At 27.0% G+C, this 19,497-nt stretch overlaps 3 protein-coding genes and 1 long non-coding RNA gene across 6 annotated transcripts in view; 2 read left to right on the top strand and 2 right to left on the bottom strand.

Annotated features, from left to right (window-relative positions):
• Window positions 1-46: 46 nt before the first annotated feature.
• Window positions 47-535, bottom strand: LOC139093485 (uncharacterized). The gene is made up of 2 exons (XR_011544699.1): window positions 332-535; window positions 47-266 (listed from the first exon to the last, which is right to left on the bottom strand). It is a non-coding gene; the product is annotated as an uncharacterized lncRNA (long non-coding RNA).
• Window positions 536-1,229: 694 nt separating this feature from the next.
• Window positions 1,230-5,617, top strand: LOC139093298 (alpha-tocopherol transfer protein-like). The gene is made up of 5 exons (XM_070643978.1): window positions 1,230-1,235; window positions 3,120-3,144; window positions 4,326-4,346; window positions 4,818-4,977; window positions 5,047-5,617. Exons 1-5 carry the CDS (start codon window positions 1,230-1,232, stop codon window positions 5,615-5,617), a joined length of 783 nt encoding a protein of 260 aa, XP_070500079.1.
• A 371-nt stretch (window positions 5,618-5,988) lies between these two features.
• Window positions 5,989-11,055, bottom strand: LOC139093232 (uncharacterized protein DDB_G0287625-like). The gene is made up of 3 exons (XM_070643882.1): window positions 10,885-11,055; window positions 10,194-10,349; window positions 5,989-9,842 (listed from the first exon to the last, which is right to left on the bottom strand). Exons 2-3 carry the CDS (start codon window positions 10,347-10,349, stop codon window positions 8,970-8,972), a joined length of 1,029 nt encoding a protein of 342 aa, XP_070499983.1. The 5' UTR covers window positions 10,885-11,055; the 3' UTR covers window positions 5,989-8,969.
• An 8,167-nt stretch (window positions 11,056-19,222) lies between these two features.
• LOC139093404 (ankyrin-2-like) overlaps window positions 19,223-19,497 on the top strand; it is a 66,849-nt gene continuing 66,574 nt past the window's right edge. For 2 of the 3 annotated variants that reach the window (XM_070644114.1, XM_070644115.1), the window contains exon 1: window positions 19,223-19,360. In XM_070644114.1, the coding sequence (XP_070500215.1) occupies window positions 19,332-19,360 (29 nt within the window). In that variant the 5' untranslated portion in view covers window positions 19,223-19,331. The remainder of the gene's footprint in view (window positions 19,361-19,497) is intronic. The other variant, XM_070644116.1, reaches the window with a different exon arrangement.

Consider the following 19,497-nt stretch of genomic DNA (forward strand, 5'->3'; position numbering starts at 1 on the left):
TGAATAGTGAAAATAAGCTAATATTGAATCCTAACAAATTTCTGAATATTATATTTATTAACATAAAATTAAAGTTCATGTTGTTTTATTTGTATCACTTCCCCAGAAATCAATCATACAAACTTTTAAACTCCATTTTCATTTACATTATTTATTGATGCTATGATATTATCAAGACTGTTGCACATGTGCTTAGCTATTTCAATTCCAACTGTTTTGAAATATTTTAACGTCAGATCCTTTGTTTTTTGTGCCATTTCACGAATCTAAAATAAAAAATATTTGAATTTCGAATTGCTTAAATCATATGGTTGGATTTAAAAGTGCTTACCGGTGCATTTTTGTCTCCTTCATAACTTTTATATAGATGATTATAATCATTAATTAGCTCGGCAACTTCATCTTCTGAAATTTTTTCACCATAGACATAAAACACTAAAGCGAAAATTAATATAAAGGCATTCAAATAGAATTTCATTATATTTGCTCCTTTACTTAATTTCAACTTTGAAAAGAATGTTTAGTTACTGTATAATGAAAATGATTAAACATTTTCTTTTATACTAAGCCAAGTTGCAGTATCAATAAGCTATGCAAAAAAACAATATTGACACATTAATCTGAATCTTCTTATCTTATGTATAAAGTCGATCATCTAAATAAACAATGGGTTATTTTAAAACTTGATTATTTATAAGTAACTTTTTAACAAAAGACCAAAAACCAGTCATCTTAAACAAAAAAATTAAGTGCAACACAGTTAAGATGTGAACTCTTTTCTACTCATTTTTTAAACCAATTTTTATTTTACATTAAAACCACCGAAATAATAATTTAGTGCAAAATTATACATCAAGTAAAATATAAATCAAGTACAGGGAAATTTAAGATCAATAAGAGTTAAATCTTTGACAAATCTTAGCTGAAAATAAATCATTAAAATAATTTGGATGTTAATAGAATGATAATAAATATTGGATTTAATTTTCCACTGATTAAAATTCCGTTTTAACATTTCTTTACTTAAACTACTTCTTTTGGATAGTTCAAATGAATATAAGTTAGATTAATTTAATACAAATGATCAACAGCCTAAATGTTATGCAAAATATCAAATTACATATTTTGTGTTATTTTTTCCTAAATATTATGCAATATTATAAAAACGAAGTGAAAAGCTTTTAGAAAAGGTTTTATGATTTTAAAATTAAATAAAGAAGCAGCCAAAAATGCGAGTTAGTCATTGAATTTATTTGAAAATGCATGTGATGAAGCTTTAGAATTACTTTATCAAATTATGGAAGATATTATTTATTATATTTTTCAAATGTTATGAAAAATATAAATTATTTTTTGCAGCATATATTCAATATTATTAGTTTATATAAGAAGCTAACAATAAATTTTGGGTAATTTATTGACCTACATTGAATTTAATTTTGGTTGATGCGAAATCACTTCTTGTTGAAATATTGTTTCGTAAAAGAAACATCATTATTGTCAAAAGAAAAATTTTTCTGTTCAAAAAACTATCCAAATATATCGTAGTATGCTTGTAAATTAATTTTTTGTAACTTTTAAATCGTTTCAGGAGATGATTTGTAATTAAATCGAAATATATATAAAATATATAGAATAATAAGAATTGGTTTTCTTCTTTAGTTAATTTATGAAATTATGTAGGAAAAAATTAACTCCATGAATATATATTTTAGTTCGTTATCAAAAAAAATTATTTACTCTTAATTTCAATATACTGTTTAAATTATAACTTTATTACGAAGTGCACCTTGAAATATTTAATTAACTTATACTTGCGGCATAAAAACTTATGTATTAGATACATTTTTCTACTGAAACCACAATAAAATTGTAAGTGAAGGTTTTTCAGCTATTATATCTTGCATATAATTCTTTTTGCGATTTTAAAATTATGATCAGATAAATTATTTGACATTTTGTAACATATTCATTTCTAAACAGTGCGTTCTGTGAATAAGACGTTTTTTACATAATTAAATGCCTTCAAACTTTATTGTTAGAATATTATTGGGCTCATGATATTGAGCTTCAATTCAATTCAGTTTTTAAAATTGCTTAAAAAAATGGAATTTTGTGAAATAGATAAACAGTATAATTTTACGGATTTTAAAAAACATATAGATTTGGATGTACAATTGCCAAAAAATATTGGTAATTATAAATTGTCCACATTAAACTTTATTGAATTAAATTTAGTAGAATATTTTCTTTAGATGAAATTTTATTACGTCGGTACCTTAAATTTTTTAATGGTGATATACAAAAAGCTTTGAAGAGATTATACTCAAGCATGGAGCTTCGAAAACATTATTCAAACATTTTTCGTAATCTTGATACAACCGATGTGCATTTTTATAAAGTTTTGCATTTTGTGTAAGTGTTTTTATTTTTTTGATTAATGTAATGATGAACTAGAGAATTTTTGATTCACAAATATTTCATTTTTTTTTTCTGTAGCGATATGGTTTTATTACCCAAGCTAACAACTGATAATTGTCGAATCACAGTAACAAGACTCATTGATTTTAACCCCGATAATATAGTTTTTGAAGATATTCTTTCGGTTTCATCTATAAATTTAGATAAAATTATAATGTTTATAAAAGCATTTATTGGGTCAAAAGTCATGAATATTATACACCTTCATGTACCAGGTTCCAACACGTTATTTGATTGTTTATCACGTGAGATTCTACCAGTTGAATTGAATGGTAAAAATGAATGCATTGATATAAGCAAGGAAAATTGGATTAAAAGAACAGAAGAACATAGGTAATATAATTTAAAATGTATTTAAGCATATTAATGTACGAAATTATTTAAATCCTATATTTTAATTTTTTATCATATCATTTCTAGAGAATATCTTTTAAATGATAATAATTGAAAAATTCGCTTACATGGGCTTTTGCTGAGATATTTTTTACTGAAGGGTAATAGGTGATTTCCTTTTGTCGAGCAATAGTTAATGTTCATAGTTTTCCCAACATATTTGTAACAATTCTTGAAGTGTGAAATTTGTTACTGGCAAAATACCTGGAGCGATCATGTTTAATTAATATTTGATTCATGATCAGCGAACATGTTTAAATATTTTTGGGTGTACTAAGATGACTTCTGATTACGATAAGATCACAATAATTATTGCAATCACTAGGGATCACAATCATTGCCTGTTTAGATTTAGTGAACCACTGTAACAAAAAACACACAAAATTCATAAGTTTATATGCTTAAGCAACCTAAAAATTACTTATTTAATATTTGGAAAAATCTTAATAAAAAATTTATGATGAACTTCTCAATATCCATACTTATTACTTTTTCCTTTTATTTTGTGTGGTGTCATTTTTTTTGCAAAACTATGTAACATTGTAAATAGCAGCGTGAGTGATGAAACAAGATATCGTTTTTTTTTTTTTTGATCATTAAATCTTACCTCTTTCGAAACTTTTAATGTTGCACGAGATGAGTGTATTTCAAAAAACCATGACAATACGAAGAGAAGCATATTTTTTTTTTTTTTTTTTTTTTTGAGTTTTATGTTTTTCATTTATTGACTTCACACAAATATATTTCATGCAATTGATAAATAGTGTAAGCGTTAAAAAAAATACACTTTGCTTTACCGAATTTATTTTTTGAGACTAAACATAGACAGTATTAATCTATCTCTTGAAGAGCTTAGACTGAAAATTCAAACTATTGGAGCATTTTTTTCTTCGAAATAAATCGACTAAAAATAGTATTTTTAATAAAAATTGTGAGCTTTTACAATAGAAATTTGTAGTGAAATAATTTATTCATTTAGAAAAAGGCTGATAAGAAATGACAAGACATAATGTTTCGCATAGCAAAGAAGAAATCGAAGATTTATTGGAAGAATTTCACAAATGGGCACTAGATGAACCAAAAATACCTAGAAATTTAGGTAAAGTTCGTAATAATAATTATAATTTTTTAAAAAATATTTAACACTATTGGGAATTTACAACTTTATGTATAAAAGATTGAATATTTTTAAAGTAAATTAGAATCTGTAAAATTGGTCATTTACAATGATCCTATATAACATTTTTCTTCTAAAACTGGACAATTGATTACTTTGAATTCGTAATAACAACCTTTTTACTTAATTTTTTTTGCCTATGTCATTTATTTTGTTGCATTATCAAGCGATACGTGTGTTTACCTTGAACATCTAATTATGAATTTATATTTTCTTACCAAAATAATTTTAGCTTTCTATTTTTTTTTTTTCATCACATTCAAGTTTGCAACAGCAAGATTTCTTAATAAAAATAGCATGAAATGTCTTATGTGGTTTTTGTAAAGTTATTAATTAAAGTCACAAATTGATAAGACTCAACAAAAAAAAAACTAATTCAAAAATGATTTAATGTAAACTATGGAGATTATCTGAAGATAATCTAGGACATCATACGGGATGTCAGAGTTTTTAGAAATATCAATAACTTCCATTTATTTGACATATTTGAATATATTTACCCTAAATGTGTTTGAGTTAGACATACAACCATACAAGAAGTCCATTACAATTTTGCTTCTTGTCTAAATATAAAATTACATTGGCAAATTAAGATAAATTTAGGTCACTAAGTAAAAGGTAATAATGTATAACATAAGTTGGCCAAAACTAGTTTTTTTTAAACCATACTACCTAAATAATTACATCCCGTGTAAGAAAAACACACGTTTAAAATTTTGTTAATTTTGGTAAATTAATTTTATCGATATTTGTTATTTTATTACAGATAAAGCATTACTTATACGATATCTTAAACTTTATTCATTTCGTATCCACAAAGCTCAAGCAATGCTTACGCGTAACATTGATATAAGAAGTCGCTATCCGTGGTTTTTTACACAACGTGATCCACATGATCCAGCAATGCAAAAAATTATTGAAACATTGTAAGCCCAGCTTGACCTATTAGTTACACATATAAGCTAAATAATTATGTTTTTCCTTTATATATTTAGTGACATGGTTTTGCTACAACAACATACACCTGAAAATTATAAAGTATGCATTGCTCGTTTAGTTCATAGTGACCATAGTGAAATTGTCTTAAACGATTTAACAAAAATGTACCTTATGACATGTGATGTTCGTTTTCATCTTCCAGTTGCGGATTATCGAAAAATGGAATCAGGAGAAATCATAATTTTTGATATGAAAAATTTTACATTAAAGCACTTGACAAAAGCTGTTGTGTCAACATTAAAATTCATTTCTAAGTACCTGCAAACAGCCCATCCAGTTCGTCTTGTTCAATTTCATGTTATAAATTGTACGCCAATCGTGAATAGGGCACTTCTTTTCATACGTCCTTTTATCTACGCCAAACTTTATAATACTTTGCATTTTCATAAAGTTGGTTCTCTTGAAAATTTATATAACTATATCCCTCGTGAAATGTTACCATCTGACTATGGCGGCTCTGCTCCATCTATGAATGAGCTGAAGAAATATTGGTACGGTGTGCTTGAAACATATCGACCGTTTGTGATGAATGATGATTATTGGAAACCAGATGGAAATAATATCTGAATAATCTCAAAATAGAGATTAGAACAAAAATTTTAATTTGAAATTCGTAGTGGGGTATGTAAAATCAGGGGCGTTTCCAGAGCGGAGGAGGAGGTTGGAGGTTTTGGGAGTCAAACCCTCCTTCTTAAGGAAAAAATTCTTCAATATGCTTGGATTTTTCGAGACAAAATTCCCTCCTAAATTTTTGCGTTTATATCTAGGTATGACCAAATAGTGTTCAATTAATTTTTTGCTCAATAAAAAAAAAAAAAAACAAATAGAATAAGTATCAACTAGCTTATTAAAGCTTTATTCGTAATCCTTTAACTGAAAAAATGCAGAAAATATTAAATAAAAATATTTTTTTTTGGTTAAAAATGGTGTTCAAAATATTTATTTTTTACTACAAGAAATTTATCACATACATAAAAGTTAATTGTTAATTTTATAAATAAACAGTCTCAACACAATGCAAAAACGCGTAAGAAGGATAAAACAGACGGGAAGCTTAAAGAATTTTAACTAAATATCCAAAAATGTACTACCCTGGTAACAAATCAACAAATAAACTTTAAACTTAGTAATTGCTTTAAATTTTTAATGTTAGTTAAAAATGATTTCACAATTTTTTATACATTGTTGAATTTTATGACGGGTTATAATTATTACGTTATTTCTTGCGATTTTGGTTTTTGAAAGCATAATTCGCGAAAATACGATGGATATATATATATATATATTCGTCATCTTCAATATTAGGCACAAATTTTCTATGTTTATATTCATATCATAGGATTTCATTTTGAAAATGCCATAAGAAATGTTTTATCAATCAAAGGCACAGTGTTTTGTACTTTTTTTAATATAAAAATAGTTTCTAATTTATTTTTTTTTAAATATTTTAAGTGTTTAACGATAAAACTTTTACACGATTTTTGTTGACGCATTTGTATTCTTTAAAGAACAAGAAAAATCATTGTTTTTTTTTTCTAAAAAAAATTAATTATATTTGATGAAAATTAAATTTGAGAATTTGTTCAACTCTTATAACAAATCACTGATTAGATGATTTTTATTGGTAAAAATAGTTAATTAGTTTTATTTTTTTTTAATAAATTAACTTTTTTTGTTAAAAAAATGTAAAAATAACATCTTTATTTTATACTTGTCTACAAAGCTGTTTTCAAAGATGAAAGTTCAGTTATTTATTCAGAACATGTGTGATCGCTTTTATTAGCTAAATTTTTAGATATGAATTGAATTCGATTTGAATTGGTTTTTTTTATAAACATTTAACGTTTCTCTTATTTTTCTGTTCTTAATATAAAAATATGATATATTTTGTTCTTTAACACCGATAATCTAGGTGTCCATGAATTCTGAGACTATTGTTTTTAAGTAAAACGCTAAGAAATCAAAATATTTTTTTCCACAAACGGAAACAAACTGGATATCAAAAAATTTGTTTGAATATTTTGAGAAGGTTTATAATTCGGTTCGTTTAATATTCTAAGTTATTCATTTGCCAAAAAAAGATAAATAACTAAACCCGTTTAAAAATCCTTCTCGCTTGAAGTTCATACATGGGATAGGGGGTCTCAAAAATCGACTTTTTGCATTTCGTTATTAGTGATGTTTTTTTTTTTTTAATTTGCAGCTCATAAAATATTTTTAAAATATAGGTATTGTGAAGAGATCCTGATTTTAGTTATTTAATGGATGAAAAATTTTGTCTCACAAGTGATCAAAGTATGATAAAAACAATTTTTGTATTTTCCTATTTCAAGTTATATTTAAAATTAAAAATGTTTTGCTTATCGTTCAATGAAAGTGAATTTAATTTTGAAGATTGTGCAGGAATGTGTTTTTAATGTTTTTAGCTAAAAATTTATTTATTGCACACAAAAAAAAACAATCATAACGTTCTGTTTTCAAGATCTTAATAAAAATCTAAATTAAAAAATTTTTTTTTCTAATAAGTACAGTTCCATTGAGTTAAAAAAGGGAGAAAAAAACTTTCAAATAAAATAAAAAACTTGGATTTACATCTGTTCATTCAACATCAAAAAACATTGTCATAAACTTATAAATAGACAATGCAATTCAATAATTAAAAATTATCATTTAATTTTTTGAAAAAAAAAAATATGTCTATAAAAAATCACATTGATGCACTATTTATGCAACATAGTTCGACTTAGTACTTTTTTCAAAACATAAATTCCTCAAATATAAACCTTTTAAATTAAAGTTTTGTTGAAATATTTGTAAAAATCACAAACTTGACACAAACGCCACAAAAAATAAAGCCCAATCTCCTAGATTTTTGAATTTATTCCTTTAAATTGATTGAAGACCTTTTTTTAAAATAATTATATTTAAAAATTTAAAAACATAATTTTCAAACTTTTGCAATAAAATTATATAATTTAGGTATTTATACCTCTAAATGTTAGATTAATTAGAAAGGATTTTAATCCTTAAAGTAGCCAATAACAAATATAAATAATATTATTAATAATAATAAAAATAATAATAATAATAGCACTAACTAAAACATAATTATTAGCTTCCGAAATGAGTAGTTAGAATTTAATAAATAATTGACTAACATAAATTGAGCATAAATTTATTTTATATTTTGCAAGTTTTGTTTGTACGGTGTCATTCTGTCCTAACATCCGCTTAGTTAGTTTTCTTAATAAATGGAGCGGAATCAAAAATGGCGATTTTTTTGGTAAACAAAGATAGTTTGTTAAAACTTTCAAACTGTTGTTAATAGTTTTAACAATTAATTAAATTATGAAATTAAGTATATATAGTTAGTGGTTGTTTAAATTTAACCGCCTTTACGATGGCGTATGACTCAGTTTGAAGTTTTAAAATTGAACATAATCACGTTTGAAGCTTTTAGATACTTTCTCAGTATTATGGTGAGTTTAAACAAAATGTTAAATGCTCCTTAATATTTCAATTGGTATCCCTAATTATAATAAAAGTAATTGATTTAAGTTACATTCTTATTGTCAACATTTCCAACATTTCAACTAAAAATATTTAATTTCCTTTTTCTCTTTCGACGTCGTAACGTGTTTTGAGTTTTTTGAGATAAATAATTTTATAGCCCACGTTCCTTCGTTTTCCCCGCATTTTAAGAGATCGTATTAGTTGTATATATTCTGTTTTGTAATGTACAATATTTAGAAACATAAAAAATTTTATGATCCTAAACACACGACAGTTGGTTAAGTAATATTATCAAGAAATGTTTTTCAATCAATTCAAATATCAAGTAAAACTCTTATGGGGAATTTTGTGAACTTATCATAACCATTCAGTATTATGATTCCTGATTTTTTTGTGAAAAAATAATTTAGAATTGTTTATAGAGTCCATTATTATTATTAATATTACTTTTTTGATAGCGAGAATTATTATTCATAGTTTGTTGAAATGCAGTTATAACATTACGCGGTTGATTCATCATATTCAATGCTGCATTAGCAAAATTCTTACTATTGTTAAAGCAACTATATCCATTATTATTGAATGCATTAATTTGTGGATTAAAACCATTCATAGAGCTTTGGTGATATCCACTATTTTGAAACTGTTGTTGCTGCTGTTGAATAGTTTGAAAAGCAGTATTATTGTTATACATACGTTGTTTGTTGTTGCCAATTATGTTACTGTTGTTACTAATATTTTTACTATTTATATTATTAATATCATTACTGTTTGGCATTGTATTATTAAAATCGACATGATTGATTTTTAGGAACGTCAATAGAGAATCAGTAATTGCATTTTTTGTTGTATGTAGTTTATTTTGACTAAGTTGTTGATGATAAATTGATGGGTAACAAAAATCACAGCATGAGCATTTTTCTAATGTATCGTTGTTTTCAGAGCCATTTGAACTTCCGAGTCGCCAGTATTGAGCACGATTTTGAAAGAAACAACTGAGATTATTGTCAGGCAAGACTGTATATTGAATAAAACGTCCCGAACTCCAAATATTGTCCACCAAATTCAAGATATTTCGATTTTGATAAATTACCTTAACTGGTGAAATGACGTTTGGAATCAGTTCTGTTTCAATAATATTATCCTCCTCACTTTCTTCTAAATTGTCATTTTCATCCTCCTTTTCATTAAGTTGAATATCGCCATCATTTGATTGTTGTTCTTCGTCATCTTGATCATGAGAACTTGATATTGTAGGTGATGAAAAAGTCAGTTGTTTCTAAAAGAATAAAGAACAAAATAGTTCAAAGTAAAACAATTTCATTGAAAAAAAATAAAAAATTGTATGTTTGCAATTAAAAATTCTCGAATTGAATTTAAATTTTTGTACATTGTTCACTTTTATGCAGAGTATAGAAACACATGCTTATCAGAAATCCTTCTTTTTCAAAAGAAGTTCGCTAAATATTAAATTAAATTTTATACATTTGAATAGATTTTTCTATACGAAATATAACAGCCTGATTTTCTAACAGTGCAAAATTACTCATAATCTTCATTTCTATTTTTCGTTCAGAAAGTGCACTTCTATTAATTTTAATAAAAATGAAAAATGAATTGAACTTTTTACCTTTAAATCATCGGAATCTAAAGAGCTGATTCCACTGCTTGATTCGCTTTCAATAGGAGAAATGGGTGGTTGCTTATGCATCGACGATAATTTTGAGACTACATCAGAATTTGACTCCAGGAATCCGAATTCATCAAAAACAATATTAAGAGCCATCTAAAATTAAAAAAAAGAGGTTTGTGATAAAGATCAGAAACAAATTTTTTAATTAAAATAAATTGAGTAAAGCCAATTTAAGGAAATATTGTTTATTATAAGTTTTCTACTTTTCTGTCTCAAAATATTCCCAAATCGAATTTTACTAATATTCATTTAACGCGTTTTAATAAAAATGGTGATTGTGATGTTGCAAATTTAAAACAAAAAATCATTAATTTAAAACCAAAAAAAATGATAAAAGCAAAGAATATTGGTAGTAAATATCCTATCATTCAAGATAAAAAAAAGTTTTTTTTTTACCAAATTTGATAAATATCTATTAAGAAACATTAAAAATAAGACATCTTCAAAACGAAATAGTACATTTTTTATATGCTGCTTAAAAACCATTTTGACTAATCTTAGTTATAATAATTAACATATATTTGTAATAAAAACTATTTAAATTGTGTTTTTGAAAATCTAAATTTTGCTACATATGAAAAATGCTATTTCATAATGGTTAAAGAAATACTTGGATTGAAATTTTTACCTTTTGGTAGATTTTTCTCGAAACAGTATTAGAAAACTTTGGTTTTGTGTTATCTTGAGTTTTTTGAATCACAATTAATTAGAAAAACATTATTTATATTATCTTAAACACAAAAATTTTGAAGATTATAGTAATAAAAAAAATTGATTCAGTCTTTAAAGCTGAAAAATTCTGCACTTCCAATTAAAAGGTATAAGGTAAATACGAAGTAAGTGATGTCGGTTTATCAATAATCATGTTTGTGTTACATTTTCTGAAATAATTATTTTGGTATTAGAAGTTATTTTTCAATTAATTTGATTGACTGTTCAGCAATTACCTATTAGATATATTGAATAAATAATAATAAAAAAAAAATAAATAAAATAATTTAATTAACTTTTTTGTTTGGAATTTTTATACGAAACGTATAAGTTCGAAAACTCATATCAATATGAACATTGAAATAAAATTTTAAAAAAAGAAAATCAGTTAGGGTAAAGAATATAATTTTTGTGGTAATTTCAATCTTCAAGATTTTAAAAGTTCATAACTTTTCACGTGTTAATTCTTTTAGGACAATTTCTTCGGCAAAATATTTAGGAAACAAGGAAAATTACTATAAGCTAATCAAAGTTTATCCTAAAATAACAGTTTTCGTGAAAAACTGATTTTATTAGTGAATTTAATTTTTGTGGTATGAAATATAATTTTTGTGGTAAAAAAATATAATTTTTGTGGTAATAATAAATTGAGAATTTGTAGCTTAATTCTTCAAGAAGATTGGCTAAATTTATTATCAGGATTATATTCAACTAATTTAAGTTCAATTTAAGTCTGCAAAGCATGTGGAAAATGATAAATTAATTAAAAAAAAGTTGAAAAAAAATTAACGAATTTTTAAATTTTAAATGAGATAGGGGAGCATCAACCTTAGGGAAAAATCAACCAAAAAATTTCTTAGAAAAAATACCACAAAAATTAGATTTTTTTACCACAAAAATTATATTCAATGTTTACATATTTTAAATGTGTTTTTTTAGTTAAACTAATTAACTTTAACTGTTTCATACTAATTATTGTGAAAATATATGGTTTGTTTTATCATATTAGTCCACTTCCTAAATGAATCAGTGATAATTCCTTAAGAAAATATTTAAAGAGTTTGCCCTAGGGTAAAGAATATAATTTTTGTGGTATTGACATTTTTTTGGAAATTCTATTTTACACTGCTTTTCACTTCCAGAAAGTTAAATAAATTATGAAAGAATACTATTAAAATGATTTATGTTTAGTTTTATGGAGCTTTTACCTTACTATAACTAAGTTTTATCGATCCAAAAATTTACCCTAAAAATTCAAGTTTTTACTACAATTTTCAATTAAATATTTTCTTAAGGAATTATCACTGATTCATTTAGGAAGTGGACTAATATGATAAAACAAACCATATATTTTCACAATAATTAGTATTAAACAGTTAAAGTTAATTAGTTTAACTAAAAAAACACATTTAAAATATGTAAACATTGAATATAATTTTTGTGGTAAAAAAATCTAATTTTTGTGGTATTTTTTCTAAGAAATTTTTTGGTTGATTTTTCCCTAAGGTTGATGCTCCCCTATCTCATTTAAAATTTAAAAATTCGTTAATTTTTTTTTCAACTTTTTTTTAATTAATTTATCATTTTTCACATGCTTTGCAGACTTAAATTGAACTTAAATTAGTTGAATATAAGCCTGATAATAAATTTAGCCAATCTTCTTGAAGAATTAAGCTACAAATTCTCAATTTATTATTACCACAAAAATTATATTTTTTTACCACAAAAATTATATTTCATACCACAAAAATTAAATTCACTAATAAAATCAGTTTTTCACGAAAACTGTTATTTTAGGATAAATTTTGATTAGCTTATAGTAAATTTCCTTGTTTCCTGAATATTTTGCCGAAGAAATTGTCCTAAAAGAATTAACACGTGAAAAGTTATGAACTTTTAAAATCTTGAAGATTGAAATTACCACAAAAATTATATTCTTTACCCTATTTAAATTTTTAATTTAATTTTAACTCTGTTTAATAATTATAGTTTAAAATTTTGAATTCCATTTTTTTTATTTCTCTTGCCCTTTTTTTAATAATTCAATTCTGTTTTGAGTATTTTTAGTCTATTTAATTAGTGAAAATCAGAGCTCGAAGTCGACTCGAATATTATATTGAGTCGAGTCGTCTCAAATTGACCATACAAAATTCGAGTTGACTTTGGGCTCTGAGCAAAAACGGAAAACAAAAATGACTAGTTTTTATATTTGACCGGTTAACAGCTGTTTTTATGTTTTATTTTGTTGGATCGATTGAAAAAGAACACAAACCCGAAAAGAAGATTCTGCCTCACGAAGCTTAAGTCTACAGCGACCAGAACCCGGCTTGTCTCCCAAATTAAGGAAAAAGTCTCGAATGGCAACATCAACTCAATAGAAGACAGATGGAGGCAAATTAAAGAAAGTATCGTGAACACCTGCGATGCTGAGTTAGGGAGGAAAAAGAAGAAAAGTGAGGATTATATCCGAGAAAGTACTTGGAATACCATTGGCCAAAGGAAGGAAGTGCATGTGAAAATCTTAGCAGCCAACGAGTCAAGAGCCGAAGAGTTGAGTCAGCAATACTCTCTGCTGAATAAGAAAGTCAAACGGGAAATAAGGAATGACTGGAGACGACATCTCAATGAATTGGCCGAGAAAGCGCAAGCTGCCGCCGACGTTGGTAATATGAGGGATCTTTATAGCACCATTAAAGAGCTTGGGATGCAGTCAGGCAGAAAGCAAGTCCCAATCAAATCCAAAGAGGGAAACACACTTGTCACCATCGAAGAGCAAGCGGCCAGGTGGAAGGAACATTTCGAAGAAGTCTTAAATGTTCGACGTGAAGGCATAAACGTGGAAGCAATTGAAAATCCACCAGCTCTGTCGATTAACACGCGTTCACCGGCAAAAAGCGAGATCATCGACGCAATAAAGAGACTGAAGAATGGTAAAGCTGCGGGCATGGATGAGATACCGGCGGAGGTCCTTAAAGCTGATGCGAATGCAATTGCAGGCATATTGAAGCCGTTATTTGATGACATTTGGGCCCTAGAGCAGTATCCGGAGGATTGGAAGGAGGGGCTCATAGTTAAGCTTCCCAAGAAAGGGGATCTGAGTTGCTGTAACAACTGGAGAGGGATCACCCTGCTATCAGTGGTAAGCAAGGTATTCATGTCAGTGATCCTCCAGAGATTGATGGGGCCAATCGAGAGTCGGTTGAGGAAGGAACAAGCAGGATTTCGTCCATACAGATCGTGTATCGATCAAATAAGCACGCTCAGAATCATCATTGAACAGTCAATTGAATGGCAATCAGCTTTATATCTAGTCTTCGTTGATTACGAAAAAGCATTTGACTCGATAGACAGAGAGTGTATATGGACGGAGTTGCGCAACTTAGGAGTACCCGAGAAGATCATCAGGCTAATCAGTGAAGCTTATAGCGGTTTCAGATGTAGAGTAATGCATGACGGTGTGCAATCGGAACCATTTGCGTCACTAACTGGAGTCAGACAAGGCGACTTACTATCACCATTATTGTTCCTTGTGATCATGGACAAAGTAATGAGGGCAACAACGAGAGGCAAACCAAGGGGAATCGTTTGGTCACTCAACGAGCGTCTTGAAGACCTTGACTATGCAGATGATGCCTGTCTGTTAGCACACACACACATGGACATGCAAGAGAAGCTCAAGGACCTCGAATTAGAATCAGCAAAGGTGGGCTTAGTGATCAATGTAAAAAAGACGGAAGAAATCCGAGTAAATGCTAGAAACAGAAACCCACTGGTTGTCGGACAACAAAACATCAAGTGTGTAGAACATTTCACTTACTTGGGAAGTAATATCTCAGCAGATGGCGGCGCGAAAAAGGACGTGGGCATGAGAATTCAGAAGGCGAGAGGTGCATTTTCAAAGCTCTCGAATGTCTGGAGATCCACCAGTATCAGCAAGTCCTTGAAGATGAAAATCTTCAATGCATGCGTCAAGTCAGTGCTGCTTTACGGTTGCGAAACTTGGCTTGTAACCAAAGAAATCCAGCAAAAACTTAGAGTGTTTGTCAACAGCTGCTACAGGAGAATTCTTCGAATTTGGTGGAATGGGAATCCAGAAGACTGGCCATCAAATAGCGTTTTATTGAAAAGAGCTGGACAGGAGGACATTAATCAAGAGATTCTCATGCGAAAGTATGGCTGGATAGGTCACACACTTCGAAAACGCAACGCAGTACAAAATGTCAATGCGGGTGAAGAAACACAAGTTTGTTTTACCGCCCTAGGATGGAATCCACAAGGGAAAAGGCGTCCTGGAGCTCCAAAAGCAACATGGCGTAGGACGGTATTAAAAGAATGTCAGTTAGATGCAAAAACGGAGAATTTGTACAAACTTTGTGATAAGGCCAGCAACAGAGTCAGATGGAAGGCCTTTTGTAGAAACCTAGGCTCCACATCGGAGCATGGTTCCAGTAAGTAATAAGTATTTTGTTGGATACAGAAAGCCTAGTTGAACACATTTATATACCAATTTCCTACTCATAGCACATTTCAACAACTAGATGCTAGAAAAGTTAAATTCATTGTTGAAATTACTTCAGAAGAAATTTCAAAGTATCAAAGGTTTTTAAAAATGAAGATATGTAGGGATATGTAGGGATCTCATGACCCTCATCATGAATGAAATTTTATACAAAATTTATACTGTATATTCTGTGCAAAAGGCGTAATCAAAAATGATAAGAACAATTATTTTTATGCTTGCTTTATGCTAAAATTAAATCAACACAACATTCTTATTTTTATAGATTTTAATTTCTTGGCATCAAGGTATATTTGAAAACAAAATGATCTCAATTGCTTTTATTGATATTTTTTTTTCTTTTAAAATTATTTGAGTTTCGGCGCCAACTGTATGCCTTCCTTGTAGCTATATATTTTTTATGCCTAATAAAGCTTAAATTTGCTCTAACTTTATCAGAAAATATTAGAAAATGTCTTTTAGGTAGAGTTGAAATTAGAAAAGATTTTAGAACAAAAATATAACTATTAATTTGTATAGATTATAAATTAATGCAATGGACACAGACTTTGTCCGCACATCAAAATAAATGTGAACATTCATATCTACATGAAAAAGTTTTATGGTGAAATATATAAAAATTAGGAAGAGAACAAGGATTTTTTGCGCAAAATCCAAGATTCTGCAATAATAATGTAAAACAAAATATGCTTTTATTTTAAAATAATATAAATGCATACCTTCTAATTGTAGGGTACTGAAACTACAACAAAAATAAATATAAAATCAAAACTTTTTTATAATTCTGTTATATAAGGCCACTAATATGACTAATATCATAGTAGATTCCTTAAATGCAACATGAACTAATTTTTTTTATCTTAGTTTTATTTTTCTTGTTGTGATAATAAAACAGCTTTCCACTGAGGTTGTATGCGTGCGTCTATTTTACAATTTTCTTTCATTTACAGAGTTTATTTTTCACTGAAAATACGGAGCAGTTGAAAAAATTCTTTAGACACATTCGGACGCGTTTTTTGTTCAATCGAGAACAGTGCTGTTTTAATGTTCACATTGAACTTTTTCTTGTAAAATATCTAAACTGATTAATAAAATGATTCGTAGCTTAACTTAACCTAAGAGTTTAAGACTTATCTAGTGTAAAATGTAATTTTAAAAATTAAATACATTCACACGTGAATACGGTGCAAAATTAATAAATAATCTAAAGTGTATTCAGTGTTGCTAATAATTTAAAAATAATTTTAATAATAATAAAAAATATAAATATTTTCTTAATAGCTATCCAAAATATAAAACTTTTATGAAGGTTTATTATATAAATATCAAAAAAGATCAAAATTTATATGTTTTGCATTTTATTATTATGCATTGCAATATGATCAAGTTATTAGATTAAAAGTAGTTTGGACGTAGTCTTTCGTGAACGGCGAAAGCGCATTATCCACGAATTTAATTGAAGCAAATTAAAAGACATGATTAAGGAGCAGAAAATTTGGCCTGAAATTTTTTAAGAAAAACCTTGATATTTATATGGGTTTTTTGTAATCGATAGTACTGAACTAATGCTCAAACTGGAGCTCTCATGTGTTGTTGCTAAGATTTCACATCTCATCCAGCCAACCAGCCAGCTGATTAAAATGAAATTAAAAATTTAACATTTTTTTTTAAATGAACTAAAAAGTTGAAAGGATTGATAACAAATTTGATTTAATTTTTGAGTATTTTTAAAATTGGTGATAATAACAAAATGAGGTTCACATAATTTTGAAAATCAAAAAATTAATTTCAGAAATTTTCTTTAATTTTAAGGAATCTTTTAAGTGCATCAAAAGCAAAAAACACTTGTTTTTTTCTATCTGTTTTTTGTTACTAGGTTCCGCAAACTCTTCCATGACACGAAGAACGACGGACAGACAAAATACGGTCCTGTAAAAAAAGCAATAAAAATGCTATAATACCTTATAGTGTGCTCTAAACTTAATGGTTCAACGGATGAATTATCCTTTGTATTTTAATGATTTTTTTTTTATATATATATTATTTTAATGAAAATATTTCAATATCACTATCCGCAATGTTATCTCATTCATCAATTAATGAATTCAAATATTTATTGCTCGACTTAGATAAAAGTTTTAGTTTTTAGCATGTGATTCACCGAATTTATGATTTCGGCTTAAACTAATAGTTTTATTTGATAAATAATTAATTCATAAAGTTTTTTGCCGTAAAATTGACGGAAATTTATAACATTCAGCAAATAATCAATACCTTAATGAATTTTACACTTATGAGCCGCAAGTTTTAACACTTTGCACTAATTTTTTAATACAGATCACTTTTTCAAAAATATATTGAAATCACACGTTAATGCACAAGAACTCCTTTGATCTTATTATTTCGAATACAACGCAAGCTTTAAACTTTGCAACGACACACAAGAAAAAAGAACGAATGTTGACTTAGATCAAATTTAACAATTATAATGAGGCTGGTCTTAAATTTTCACAAAATATCACAATAATCAAGCGTTTAAACAAAAAAGCCACTTTTCCATATATTTTTAAATTTAACATACCCAAAAGTTATAAATTTGTGAATGATTTGAAAAATTAACTTAAATTGCATAATAAATGTGACAAAATGGCAAAAAATTGTTTTTCAAAATTCCGATAGTCATGACTCTGTATAGCAAATTTGTTGATCAAAAAATCACGTTTTTGAAGTTTTAGACCGAAAAATTATGCACACTAGGAAAATTTAATATCCACATTTATATTATTGATACACAAACTTTAACATCATCTCAATTTTTTAAAAATTAGTACTTCTTATCTTGAAAAATTTCATAAGTATATTCATTATTGACTGAACGTTATTATACACTCAAGTTTGTCCATGTTTTGTCAAAAATTTGAAAAAAAAAACTGTATTGTGAAAATCGAAAAAAAAATTGGGACATTTCCAATTGATTTCGAAACAAGGCAGAACTGTTTTTAAAAAAAACTTAGAATCCTTATCTAAGGGATAATCCTTAGAAAAAGGTAAAAACAGCCATCCTAGATCAAGAGAAAAATAATCAAAAGCAAATATATAAAGATACCTAATTAATTTTAATTTGTGTTTAAACATACACTTCCTAATAAAACACATTAGAACTTTCGAACAATTGTCACGACAATTTTTGTATGTAAAATGAAAACATTTAAATATTTGGCAAAAAAAGCTCTATAGTAAAAGAAAACGGAGCAATGTCTTTATGCGCAGTCAATATAGTATTTAAAAAAAATCCATAAAAATAGCAAAATTTGAAATATGAGGAGTTATATTTTTTATAATATCCATATAAAATTTTAATTTCTTTTTGTGTCCATTCAATCTTCATTTAATATCCATTAACACTTATTATTTTAAGTACATAATTGAAAAATAAATCAAATTGATAAGTTTTTATTTAATTCACTTTTTGATTTTTAACGTTAAGATGGTTATCTATGCGTTTTTCACTTGAGATTGTCAATATTTTTATACAGATCTGTTCTGTCTCAATTTAAAAAAATTTGAACATTTTAGTTTTTATCGTCAAAATGTAAGCCCATTGCTTAAAAATTAATTTTAAATTTATCTTTTTTAATGAACACAGTTTATAAGTGTTTTAAACTCTTTACTAAGGAACTATATATTCCAGTTGAAGTGAAATAATTATCAAGTATATAAAAATTACTACAGAAAGTTATAAAGTTTCAACATAAAAAAAATACTATATTGAAAATTGCAAAAAGTTTCGTGAGTTAGAAATAATTAGAATAAAACTGAAAGCTTGATTAAAGCATAGTTATAGAATGCAGTTTGTTACACACATAAATCCAAGGTAGTGTTTTATAAATTTTATTTTGACTTAAATTTGTCATGTGACATATAATAGTTCATTCACAAATAGAATTTTTTAGATATTTGAGTAGTGAAAATTATCTATATTTCAAAAATTCTGAAAAGGCTGTTTTCATT

This window comes from Chironomus tepperi, unplaced genomic scaffold (genome assembly GCF_022539635.2).
Source record: "Chironomus tepperi strain 1889 unplaced genomic scaffold, CSIRO-AGI_Ctep_v1 contig_335, whole genome shotgun sequence".
In the NCBI taxonomy this organism is placed as follows: domain Eukaryota; kingdom Metazoa; phylum Arthropoda; class Insecta; order Diptera; family Chironomidae; genus Chironomus; species Chironomus tepperi.